At 42.4% G+C, this 13,633-nt stretch overlaps 1 protein-coding gene across 3 annotated transcripts in view; it reads right to left on the bottom strand.

The window, feature by feature from the left end:
• Window positions 1–5,772: 5,772 nt before the first annotated feature.
• Window positions 5,773–13,633, bottom strand: part of mylk4a (myosin light chain kinase family, member 4a) — a 41,628-nt gene continuing 33,767 nt past the window's right edge. For all 3 annotated transcript variants that reach the window (XM_064346619.1, XM_064346620.1, XM_064346618.1), the window contains 11 exons: window positions 12,657–13,069; window positions 11,963–12,068; window positions 11,135–11,228; window positions 10,335–10,444; window positions 10,005–10,146; window positions 9,602–9,672; window positions 8,999–9,127; window positions 8,238–8,390; window positions 7,876–7,954; window positions 7,567–7,621; window positions 5,773–7,204 (listed from right to left, as the gene is read on the bottom strand). In XM_064346619.1, the coding sequence (XP_064202689.1) occupies window positions 7,571–7,621; window positions 7,876–7,954; window positions 8,238–8,390; window positions 8,999–9,127; window positions 9,602–9,672; window positions 10,005–10,146; window positions 10,335–10,444; window positions 11,135–11,228; window positions 11,963–12,068; window positions 12,657–13,069 (1,348 nt within the window). In that variant the 3' untranslated portion in view covers window positions 5,773–7,204; window positions 7,567–7,570. The remainder of the gene's footprint in view (window positions 7,205–7,566; window positions 7,622–7,875; window positions 7,955–8,237; window positions 8,391–8,998; window positions 9,128–9,601; window positions 9,673–10,004; window positions 10,147–10,334; window positions 10,445–11,134; window positions 11,229–11,962; window positions 12,069–12,656; window positions 13,070–13,633) is intronic.

Here is a 13,633-nt window from a genome sequence, read left to right as displayed (position 1 = left end):
GGTTGACTGATCGATTAAAACAGAACCGTTACTGAAGCAAAGCAGACCAATTCCAAATGAAGTTATTTGCATATCATTAATGTAATAACATCATCCCAAAAAAGCTACAATAGTGAAACACATAGCAAGAGTCGCTCATTATACATCAAACGTTAAATAATATTCAATATCTCCATTTGTGTAACTTTAGATGAAAGCTAACAAATGAACATACTGTAGTTTATTTTTTAAATTATGCATATAAAAGCTATCATGTACAGCTTGTATACTCAATAGTAGGCTAGTGCGCTGATTTGGACACAGCCCTTGTTTTTGAAAACAGATTTCTGTGAAGGCAGTATTACCTTTTTACCACTAGAGGGAGTAGAGGCTGTTATGCTGTGCCTTTTTAATTGCTTACTGGAAACTGACATTGGAGGGGATGCTTTGTAAGCCTGCATAAGGGAGGTAGGCGAGGGAGCTGTCCTTTATCTGTGTGTGTGTGTGTGTGTGTGTGTGTGGGCGTGTACGTGTGTGTGTGCGTTGGGGGGATGTCGAAGCTGAGAGAACTGAACTGGCCACCCACAGTCTCGGATCGCTGCTGACAGCTCACTTTCTCAGAGACGAGGTGGCACCTGACCGCCCCTATGCCAAAACAAACTGACCCAACCACCACCACCACCACCGCTACCTCGCCCCCCCCCCCGTCCAATATCCCACCCCCGCCCGGCCGCGGAGCCGCCTCGCGGGAAGTCTCCAGCGGCCACCCCCGGGCTCGCGGCCCTCGTGACCCCGCTGCCGCATGCCGCTGTGGAATCCTCTCTCTCCTCTTCTTTCCATGAGTCTCATCGCTTCTCACAACTACAGGGGAAAAAAGACGAGCCAGCACAGGAATTTTTTTGGACTTTAGCACTGGTGGTCCTGCTCTGACAGGAACTCGGGCGCTATTTGTTGTCTTTAGGTCCCGTTAAGTACATCTGGTTTTGATTGTGTACGTAGAGATGGCCTCAGGAGCTGGAGAGAAGGGGAAGGGGTTTGGGGTGGGAAGGGAGGGGGGGGGGGGACTTTTCGAGTCTTAAATTGAATTTCTCACAGTTTAAAACTGGGCCCTGGACCAGGGAGGGAAGGTTGTGGCTGTCACACAAGACTCCATTTAGTTCTGGCCCCAGAAACCTGGCCCCAATCTGTATCACCTGTTTGGCTGAATGACTGCATGTTCTGAGCAATAAAAGCCATTAGCGTGGGCCAACCTGCCCCGCCTGCATCCCAGCACAGAATTGGTTGAACTCGCCTTGACCTCCAATGCAGCTAAATGTCTCTTTGTTCATGAAACTTGTTTCCAGAGGGCAGCCAAACCTCCGATCGCTTTTCGCTCTTCAAAAATGACCCTCTCTGTGCAAAACCTTTCACCGATTGAATCGCCCGTTGTTGGATTTCGTTTTTGTGAAGCGAGTTTAGATTTTCAGATTGGCAAACTGCTGGCAGCCAGCTCTTGTTTTGCGGTAACAGAACAAGCATGTTCTCTCAGCCGTGTTGCTCCCAGTAAAAATGCATTTATGCTCCAAGTTTCCTGGCATGAAAGCTGAAAAAGCTTAACTGCGTTTTTGGGTGAACCCCACTTTTTGCGCGTTGATGGCTGTAGACCCAGGCAAGGAAGTCGGAACAGCCTTACCGGAAGCGGTGTCACTCTCTCGGTCTCCTCCCTAAGCGTTCTGCAAAATGCAAGCAGTGTAGCCTATAAAAAATAAAACTATGATTTCCCATCATTCATTTCATCTAGTAAAACTAGCCCTAGATCCTCCCATTCTGCTGCTGCTGTGGTTGTTCTTCTTCTCCTGCTTCACTGTTATTCTCTCACAGCAATTGCATTTATTTGATAATATATTGCCATAAATGTGTTATCAAACAAATTGCTACATAAGTTAACACTTCACATTAAATTGGTAAATATACCCATTATTGCCACTTTATGATATTGCAATATATTACACTGCTATGCAATATTCTCAATATTTTGGAAAATTGTTGCTATACATTTAGAGCTTGCAGCACAAATCAAACTAAAATGTAGCGCATACCTCCACCTACCATTCCATTCACATGGTCTGTAATACAGGGGCACTATTTGATTAGCACCCTTCCTGGATAAAAATAATGGAATGAGATTGAATCCTACCCATGACAACTTTATTTAATTTTTTAAGACTTCTTTGAATTCTGATCATGGGGAAAATGACAGAGATCACCATCTGCAAATTATTCCTGCGAGCGTCTAATTGGATGATTGGATAGATTAGATTAACGAGCATGGGGAGGCGGGGGGAGGAGCTGTGATGGCAGACATGACACTCTGCAGTGACCTTTGACCTCCCAGGCTGCCCCTCAGGTGACCTGCCTAGCTCGCTCATGCACACACACACACACACACACACACAAATTTAATGTTCTCTCTCGCTGTCAGCCCTTCCTTCGACCTCAGTGGGAAAAAGACCCTTCAGTCGCTCTTTCCCACATAGCTCAGTGAAAAAAAAACCCACCGGCTTCAATTTTGGTTTATTTTTTCAGGTGAGTAAACTGCGTGGCGTACGCCGGCCTCTCGGTGGTTTTAATTAGGCTTCTGGAATCTCGCGCTTTCATCTGCCGAAGGACCTGCGTCAGCCCACGACTGGCCGCCGCCGTTTTTTTTTTTTTACACAAATACTTTCAGATGAGGCACGTCGAAAGGCTCGGAGGAGAAAGAGGGTTTAATTGTGCGAGTCGGGCCCTCTGACCACCGCTCTCTGCTGAACAATGCCGGGTTTATCGCCGATCGGCTATTTTTGCCAGTTTCTCCACTCCCCGGAGTTTGCGGGAGGCAATTCGATATCGTGTCCGTTTCTGAAACCTGTGAAATGTGACTGAAGGATGGTGCCATTGCCGCGTTTATTGTGCGATGGAAACATAAAGACGGAAATTATCGGGAAGTCCGGCTGTAAGGAGAAAGGACTGAAGACATCATGAATCATGAAGACAGATGTGTCACACTTTGTCTGTTTAAATTGTGAAGTGTTTGAAGCAGCCTTTTAGTATATAATTATTAAATATGAAATATGATCAATCACTTATATTTAGAAAACAGCTACTGAACATGAAATAAAAATAAAGTTGGTTTTTATCATACCTTTTTGGACATAAAAGAAGTCAGTAATAAACAATTGTAGAAAAAAAAATGGATTTCACATAATAAAGCTGTGTGTTATTGATCTTATTATATGTTTTGTAGAGTGCATAGTTTTCTTATGAGCTTTTCTATACCATCAAGGGCAGATATTGTTTATTATTCTGAATTTATCACAAGATTTAGCCATGGAAACAGATTAAGGTAATCCTCTAAGCCATGTCTCGTTTTGACAGACATACACATTATTTGATACTCCCAATCTCAGTGAAAGATATGCTCAAGATTGTCCCAGATAGACCAAATGCCACACTTCCAGACACCTTATATGTGTTACAGATGAAGCAGATGTCTTTAGCTGAGAACTTTTTCGTTTTCTGTTTTGCACTGGGCTCTGAATAAACTACTCCAATATGTTTTATTGTTTCATAGAGATAAGTCCTCCAGTGCAATTCAGCTATGGGGATGACTGCAGAGGGGAGTGGGGGGTGGGGGGGGGGGGTGGGTGTACACTGGTCCAGCGGAGGACAATTATGGGATGGAGCAGACTAGGATGAGGTCATCTGAGGAATTATCTCTGCACTTATGGGAATAATGAATTCCAATCAAACACAGACACTCACCCGGTACCAGGGCGGTCAAAATCAAACAAACCACAGAAATTAATTTCTTTTAGAGGGCTTCGGAGGTCAAGGGCTGAGAAGGTCTTGACACACCAGGGTCCAGCTCTACCCTCAGGCCTGAGGCATTGGGACAGAGAGCTGAGTTCATTCGGGTTACCAAATCTGCCTCCGCCCCCTCCACTTGGGGTCGTGACCAAAGCTAACTCATCCCTGCCGTGGGCTGGGGTTGAGAGTTCGGTCGGTTGAGAGGTTAAAAGTACTCCTCGGATCTGGAGCAGGGAGTGCAAGGTGGACCCAAGCAGGGTTAGATGAGGGACACCTTATAATTGCCATAGCAACCCGGTGCCTAACCCGAGGGGTATATGAAAGTGCATGAGATCTGTCTTTGACGTTCTCTTTATGCATAACAATGGTAGCATGGTGTAGTGAGCAAGGGACCAGGCCTGGAGGTCAAATGATCCTGGTACACCGCCCAGTTGAGACAACAGTGAAGGCTTCATCTGGATATCTTGCCTGAATTGGTCAAATAAATAACACGCTGTGTGAAGGCGACATGGAAAAACAGAGCCGTGGATTAGCAAAACATCTAAGCGAGTAACATGATGCATCGGCATGAGAAACCAGCTCAATGGCTGTGGAACGAGAACACAAGGGATTGTCACCACAGGGCAATGCAACTGGTGACCAAGTAAGCGGCAGAGGGGTTTGAATTATTGGCAGGGCACTTCTGCAGCAGACTTAAGCAGGGTACCTAAGCTGCATTGCCTCATGAAACACAGGCTCTTCCATCTGTCTGCAAACGCAGAATGAAAATAAGAAAAAGAGTTCAAAACCAGTAAGTATTTCCAGCCTTTCACATTTCTATATCTTAAGTTTAGTGCTTTTTTAATCTCCTGCGAATTGTTATTTGATGGGAATGGCAGTTTAAAATAGTTCCTCAAACACTGCTTCCCTCTAGTGTATAGAAAGAGAAAAACAGTTCAGATCTCCAAGCTTGAATGCGCAGTTTGATTGTAAAGAGCCTCAATATTCTTCCAGCACACCGTTAGCTTCATTCATACAGCTGAACTACCAATCAAATTGATCAAGGAGGGGTTGGGACAGAAAGGAAACCAGAAATATCTCTGCACTCAAGGGCTAGGGTTGTCCACTCTATCCCAGTTCTACAGCAACTGGCCATGCAGTATGTCCGGAAAAGTATATAAAGTATATCGTTCAGTATTTAAAAACAAGCCTACAGCATGTAATAAAATAAATAAGTATGAACTTGCATTCTCTAAAGCAGTGGTTCTCAATAATAGGGGGGCCGGGGCCCAAAAAGGGGCCCTAGGGAGCTGCCAGGGGGGCCCTGAGATGATAGAACATTATTGAAGGCTTCAATCACAAAACATCAAGACATGAGTAATTATTCAGCTGAACAAATAATACAAAGCAAGAAATTAATAGTATATAAAATATGACTTTTTTACTTTCTGTAGATGTCAGACTCATTTGTTTGCTATGAATGGGGAAAAGGAAAACAAAGATTTTTGCTTTGTAAATATTTGAGGATTACAAAAATGCCAAATTTGTATGGGGTTAATTGGAATAAGCTTGACTAACTGCATTGGAGTGTGTACAGATGGAGTTGCGATGATGACAGGCAGAGAGGTTATCACATCTCCTGTGGGGGGGGGGGTCCTGGAATATTTCCGTGGATACGGGTGGCCTTGGGGGCAAAAAGGTTGAGAACCACTGCTCGAAAGGACCTGAGTTATTAAAAAAATTATGAGGTATGTCCATTCGTACAATTCTTGTTTACGAGAAAATAGAAATAAATGAAAAGGTAAACATGTTTCTTTCATCTGAGTTTATGTTCAGTCATCTAAATGTTTATTATTATTATTATTATTATTATTATTAATAATAATAATAATAATAATAATAATAATAATAATAATAATAATAATAAGATTTATATTTTCATACAACAGTAACCTCTGATTTTAAAGTACTGAACCAAAAAGGAAGATGTGTGGTAAGACTGTTTTAATATAAAGTATAAATAAAGGCTTTTTATACACACATGTACAATTTGGGATGAATCGGGCATATAAAAATGATTTAAGAAACAGTTGCCATGTTTTTCCTTATAATCTTCCCAGGTGTTGTCACACGTCTACTGTACTGCTTGTTCATGTGAACACTGACAACACTGAGTATTGTATTAAAACGCAAAAAGGATGAGTCAATGTTCTTAAATGAAACACAGCAACAAAAAATAACTCTCTGAATTTGAGATAAATCAGGGTGATACTTGCTGGCACAGAAACAAAAAGATCATAAATAAACAAAATCTATGCAAAAAGAATCAGATTTCAGGCAAAGATGACAGAAGGAAGCAGCCTTACAGTATTGGATGAAGGATTTGACAGTATGTCAGAACCTTATTAGGGAAATATGCCCTGCCTGCTTGATAACACAGCTACCAAAGTCTCATTAAAACACTGAGATATCTACAAAAGCATTAGCATATGTCTATGATATACTTATGTCTAAGATACACATGCTGAATGCTGATCTATAAATAAAACTGAAATAATGCATGAGACTGAATGGATAATTGTGCATTTTGAGCTGATGGGTCTAGATTTACAATAGGAAAAATGAAAACACTGAAATTCAGAACTGCTAAAAAAAACAAATGATCTAATGGGTGCAAACTTTAGCAACACTTTTCAAGGAATCTAAAAGTCTCTAAAATTCACAACCAATGTTTGAGTTTAAAGGCATGGTTCACAGCCTTAGAAAACTGTAGTCAACACCACATCATGCTAGCTATTGTTATTAACGTGTATTTGTGTACATTGCAGATTCTGTATCATGTTTGCATTATATCCTGCACTCATATGAAGCCATTTTCAGCTGTAATGTATCAATAGTTTGCCCTTCAGAAACAGAATAACTGTGACAGCACTGCAGTATCTGACATTGGGTGTTAATACGGTGAAGCGGGTGGGAGGACTGTTCTATCGAAGCACTGGCATTCAATCACTTAGAACCGGTTGGCGGCAGTGTGGTATAATGGGTTAGGGTGCAACTAGACTTGCCACTACAAAGCTGCAGGTTCGATTCCCAGTGGATCACTGCCAGCGGAACCCTGAGCGAGGTACTTAGCCTGATCTGCTTCAGTAAAGATCCAGCCGTATAAATTAAATGCACGTAAAAAGAACATAAACCGTGTACGTCGCTCTGGATCACAGCATCTGCGAAATGCCTAAAATGTAAACGGTTCTAGGCTTACGGATGCTTAGGCTACTGTGCTAATATACATATAAAAGGGTGAGCGTGATGTCCAGAAAGCACACAGGTACAGCAGTGTTGGTCCGGGTGGCTGTGGCTCCTGTCGCCAAAGTGCTCGGTGTGAGGGTGCCTGTCGACAGAGCCACCAGATTTGAGGCCCTAGCTGGAGAGAAAACAAGACCAGGGAAGGGGAAGGTCAATTCGTCTGCTTGGAATATTCTCTGTGGCTTCCCATGCTACCTGAATTTCCTCACTTTACTTCTCAAGTAAGAAGAAAATAACAGCAATGACAATTAGCAAGAAAAGCCTGTGACGGCTTTCCAGTCTTTCAATTTCACATTTCCAATATTGCACTCTGAATTTCTCCACTATTCTAAAAACACAACAGCAATAATGTAGTACAACTCCTTGTGTGAGACCAGATTATATATAATCCTACAGAAACACGTATAATTCCTTCTTTCTCCTAAAACCTGTCCTGTGTTTTCCCACATTGTGGGCCTTAATTCATATGCGGAGGCTCACCTTCTCAATCAGTGAGAGGGATGCAGGACGATCGGCGAGAGTGACACATGTTCTTCTGCAGAGAGAGAAAACCGAGAGCGTTTTAGACGAGGTCAGTTACACCGCACCTACCACAGGGTCCGCGAACCATCCAGTCAGGCGCTCAGAATACTTTGGAAGGTATTCAAGTGGGTTCAGACATCGAGAATGTTCAAGTGCAGCAAATAAATAATCTTAATTATTTTATGATATAATTCCATGTCAGAAACTGCTCTGAAGATACTGACCCCCATGTTAGGGAGGGGGGGGGGACTGCATGTGGTACTGTACCTTCCTATGTAGGCGATAATGGAGTCCAGGGTCTGACAACCAGTCATGGTCTAGAGCTTCAGATGAATTCAATCTCCAACTGCAGACAGACACACACACACACACACACAGATATACACACACACAATGAATGACGAATGTCTGCCCATTGATTAATGAGCACTGCAATAAGCAGAGGACACCTGTGTATTTATGTGGTGCCATATCAACCTCAAACCGATTAACACTATAATGCATAGGTTTAAATCAATATACAAACCACAATATCCATAGTTTACAAAAAGCAGTAGACAAAAACAACATTGAAAGTCAAGTAAACAAAAAATAAAATAAGAAGCCCCTGTGGAAGGGGCTGAACATACCTCTTATTCAAGACAAGGAGTTTGGAGATGAAATCTTTAGCTTCCTCAGAGATGTCTGTGAACTCTTCCTCCTCAAATCCCCACTGGCAGGCCAGGATGTTGTTCATCGTCTCGTTGTCGTCTTCGCCAAGGAACGGCGAGAGACTGCTGAGCCTGTTGTACGATTAGACCCGCAAGAGGGATGGGTAATGGCAGTCATGTGACGCACAAGCACAATTCTGCAGAGGTTTGAGGTCATAGTGCAGATAAATACAACATGCAGGCTATAACTCTATTACACTTTGTGTGTGTATATGTGTTTGTGTGTGTGTGTGTGCGTGTGTGGGTGTGCGCATGCGTGTGTGTGTTTGAGAATGTGTGTGCGTGCGTGTCTGTGTGGGGGCGACATAGCTCAGGAGGTAAGAGCGGTTGACTGGCAGTCAAAGGGTTGCCAGTTCGATCCCTTGCCCTGGGCGTGTCGAAGTGTCCCTGAGCAAGACACCTAACCCCTAATTGATCCCAATGAGTTGATTGGTGCCTTGCATGGTAGCCTTTCACCATTGGTGTGTGAGTGTCTGTGTGTGTGTGTGAATGGGTGAATGAGAGGCATCAATTGTAAAGCGCTTTGGATAAAAGCGATATATAAATGCAGTCCATTTACCATTTGTGTGTGTGTGTGTGTGTGCGTGCGCCGCACATGCGCATGTGTGTTTGAGAATGTGAGTGTGCGTGTGTGTGTGCGTGTGCATGTGTTTGTTGGTGAGTGTGTGCGTATTACTTACAGCATGTAGGTAATGACTCCAAGGCTCCACATATCTGTACGGAATGAGACAAATTCATAGTTGACCACTTCAGGAGCCAGGAACTCCGGGGTACCAAAACTCACTTTCAGCTTCTCTCTGGGCTTATACCTGTAAGTGGAGCAGGGCCTAATTACACACCACAGGCTCTTTCCCAGACCTGGATCAAATGTGCATTTGAAATACTTTCACTCTGTATGCAGTTAACATTTTTAAACACTACTGCATGTCAATTACAGTTTATAATGAAACAGTTACATTGTAATTGATATGGTTACTAATCAAAATGTAAAATCATATGAAAGAATTTGGTTCTGGGAGTATTTAAAATAATAATCTGACACACATGTACTTCTTTAAAATAATTCACTGTACTGTATATGTAGAGTATGTAGCCCACATTTATTTAATACAAATTATTTTGAACAAATTACAGAATTACTTTTAAAGGTTGGGAATACTCTCAAATTATTTTCATGTAGAGCAAAACGGAAATAAATTTAGATCTAGAGTGTATCTCAGATGAAAATATAAAGATGCAGAAAAGATGAGCTGAAGGAAGAATAGGTGGGTTGGGGAACGTACACCCTGGCAAGCCCAAAGTCTATGATCTTGATCTTGCTTGTGACTCTGCTCACACACATAATGTTCTCAGGCTGTAGGAGACAAAGAGACACATGAGGGATGACCCAGGATGACATCATGGTTTCTAACCAGTGCCCCATCCTCCATGGACATAAAGGCATCATGGAGATGACGTGCCAGGCCTAGTCTATGGCAGCAAACGTGCACTCAATTAAAAAAACCAAAAATATTTTTTAATCTGTAAAATTTAGTACATTTATTTTAGTTTCAGAAATGAAAATTGTATTGAGGGAAACCTTCTGGATTGTAACAACAGACCTCCTCCTTATAAACAATTCCCATTTAGTTTAGAGAAAATAATTAAATGGTTGTCAGGATTATAGAGAGCAGGGATCTCGGTTACCTTCAGGTCCAGGTGTACGATGGACATCTTGTGCATGTGTTGGACTCCTTCACAGATCTGCCGAATGAAGTGGACCGAATCCAGCTCGGTAAGCTTGTAGTTTTCATCAATGATCCTGTCAAAGAGCTCACCTCCATCCACACTGCAGTCACAGAGGGGACACACAGACAGACAGACAGACTGACTGACTGACTGAATGACTGGCAGATGACTGGCAGACAGTATGTAAAAACTTTCTAACAGTATTGATTGTTACTATTACATGAATAGACAAATGATATTGAACACAATTATAGCTATGATTGACAGGTGACTGAGAGTGACACGTACTACTCCAAGACGAGTATGATGTCGTATCTGGACTCATAGGCAGCGTAGAGCTGAATCAGGGTGGAATGGTCCAGCTGGTTCATCACCTGGATCTCGTTTTTCACCACTTCCTGTGGGTCGACCACAACCATAGGACCAGTTATTGAAAGGAGCCCAATGCCTATCAGAGACCAATTCATCTGCTTAAGGGCACAGTACCTGCACAACAACACAATAATCTAAGACACACTGTATAAATCGATCACAATGACACAATAAACTCAGACACACCTGTATAAATCGATCACAATGACACAATAATCTAAGACACACCTGTATAAATCGATCACAATGACACAGTAAACTCAGACACACCTGTATAAATCTATGGAAAATGTGGCAGAACATTTACCTGGTTCTGCTGTAGGGTAAAAGCATTCTTTTGATTAATTCATGTTGTCTTTCAGTGATATTGCCTGCTACTCAGTGTCCTAAATTCAATCCACATTTGAACATAACTTTGACTATCAATAAAGCAAGCACCATTATTTTTGTTCACCAGACAGAGTTGGTGAAGAAAATTTGTAACACTAGCTTTTACTTGATAAATCAAAGACAACTGTTGATTGAATCATTCCTAATCATGCCTCAGGTGTACTGATCTTTAAGCAAAAAGCAGATATCAGATGTGGATTGTGTTGTAATTTATAGCAATGCCCTCCTGGTGAAGCCAAATACACATCTTCACAAATGTGGACAATTAATTTTAATCTAATCTAATCTGCCTCATTATCAATTAGGACCAGAAGAGGGATCCGTACCTTCTCTTTTGGACTCCGAGCCTTGATGATTTTAGCAGCCAGGGTGAGACCCGATGAATTTTCAACGCATTTGTGAACCTGGCCAAAACGACCTCTGTAGGGGGAGAATATACAATATCCATTTGGTGACTTGATCGGTTGGGCTGGCTTGGGCTTTGGAGCCCTGTACCAATAAACCATATTCCCGCCACTTAAATATGAAACTATTAGGGAGAAAACAATCTTGAAGGAACACTCCCGTCATAGCTGTAGTGCTCTCTGCTGGTCAAGGCTGGAGTGGACATTGCTGTCACTAACTATAAGCACAGAAGGTTTATGTAATGCTCAAACCTTCATGTCAAGGTGTAAGGGTTTGAGAACACAAATGACAGAAGGCCCCAACATTCTGGTTCCCCTCGTTTTAAAGGAGAGAGGTGGCGTCCCTTCAGATTAATGGATTAACACTTAGTGATTAGCTCTCAGCTGGTGCAGGGTACAGTTTCACATTCTCTGAGGTGTGGGGTAAAAATAAGCCTGCTGACCCAGGAGATATTAATGTAGGGAGAGAAAGCGAGAGAGAGAGAGAGAGAGAGAGGAATAGAGGCATCAGACAGACAGACCAAGAGAGAAAGAAGGATAGTAAGAGAGAGAGAGAAGGAGGGAAAGGGGTCAGGAAGAGAGCAAAAGAGGCAACAGACAGACCTAGAGAGAAAGAGGAATAGTAAGAGAGAGAGAGAGAGAGAGAGAGAGAGAGAGTAAGACAGCGATAAAGAGAGATATCGGTCATGCTTATACATCACATGTCTCATACATCACATTCTCAGCTGTGGTTTAATCAAAGCCTCATACCCTCCCAGCATCTCCTCTTTGTTGATGGTATAGAAGTTGCTGATCTGGTTGGGTTTGGCTGACACGATGCGGTGGTTGAAGGGGGCGGTTGGGGGGTGGCTGACATCTGGAGGGACAGAGAGAGAGAGGAAGCGAGGATAAGGGGGAGAGAAAAAGACCAGGGAGGAAATAAAAAGCAGGGAAAGGCCGAGGAGGGCAAATAAAGAGAGAGGGGAGTATAGAGGGTTAGAGGAGGAGAAATATCTTTGACTGGGAGGAGCAGAGCAGAGAGTGAGGAGTTCTTGTCTCAGCAGACAGATTGGATGAATTAGCTACCTGTGCATGTTGAGATATACATGAGATGGTCAACATATGCAAGCGCACAAACCATGATACAAGGAAGGAATACACACACGCACGCACACACACACACACACTCACAGACATAAATCAATCAATCAATCAATCATGCAAATCAGTGTAACAATTATGGTGACTCCCTACTAAGCACATTAACAAAATAATTGCAAATAATAGATGGTATATGAATAATTGGCACTATATATCTTATTCCAGAAAGCATTGTAAATTATATTGAAAAATCACAATATGATATAAATATATATCATATTTATACATGGCTAAAACATATTAAAAGCATATTTTTGTTATTTTATGTTACATCTCGAAACGAAAAGTAAAGCAATTCTCTCACCGATGTTAAACTTTGTTTCCTCTCCTTCGCTATGACATTGCATTCCTTCCAGCTCTGCTTTTTTCTGCAACCACAGTTTCTTCCACTCCTCTAAATCCAGCCCCATTTCATCAGTCTCTCCGGCTTCTTCTGCTTCCTCCTCCTGGGGTTCACCCCCCTCTGTCTCCCCTCCTGCCTGCTTTCCTCCCATCTCTCCTCCTTCCTCTGCCTCCTTTCCTCCCTCTTCCACTCCCTCCTTCTTCGCCTCCTCCAGTCGGCTGCCCTGCTTGTGGTCCTCTGGCTCTGGCAGCTGCGCTGCCACCTGAGCTGCCACCCGCTCTGCCACCTGCCCCCCACTGCTTCTGGTCACCTCGCTGCAGTGGTCTGGCTCCGCCTCACATGGGGCAGAAGGTGCAGATTTGCTCTTGTCCTTCCTGGAAATAAAGAACCAAATAATTTTAAATTACTTGTGAACTGAATGGAGCAATTAGCACCTGGCATTTTGAATAGTGCTGCTGATATATCTGAAAATACGCAAGAAAATGCAAACTTGTGGTGGCCCTAATTACAGTACAATGTAATGTGTATTGTAATTTATATTCCAGAATTTAAGAAAAAAAAAATGTGTTCAGGTATTGCTATTTTCATATATTAAGTTTTAGACATATATTGTACCATTTATGTTATAATACAAGCTAAATATCTGAAATACATATATCTATGCTAGCACACTTGTTTTCCAGTGCATGTAGTGTTACTAGACATAAATTTGAAATGTACTTATTTAGATTGTATGTGTGCATTTGCATGTGCACGTGTGTGTGTTTGCACATGTCCATGTGTATGTATGTGTGCATTTGCAAGTGTGTGTGTACATGTTTGTGCATGTGTATAGATGTGTGCATTTGAATGTGTGTGTGCATGTGTGTGTGTGTGTGTGTGTGTGTGTGTGTGTGCGTGTGTGTGTCTGTGTGTCTGTGTGTCTGCATGTGTGTGTG

The sequence above is a fragment of the Anguilla rostrata genome, chromosome 8 (genome assembly GCF_018555375.3).
Source record: "Anguilla rostrata isolate EN2019 chromosome 8, ASM1855537v3, whole genome shotgun sequence".
In the NCBI taxonomy this organism is placed as follows: Eukaryota; Metazoa; Chordata; class Actinopteri; order Anguilliformes; family Anguillidae; genus Anguilla; species Anguilla rostrata.
Note: the sequence above shows the minus strand (reverse complement) of the source record. Positions and strands in the feature narration are given on the sequence as shown.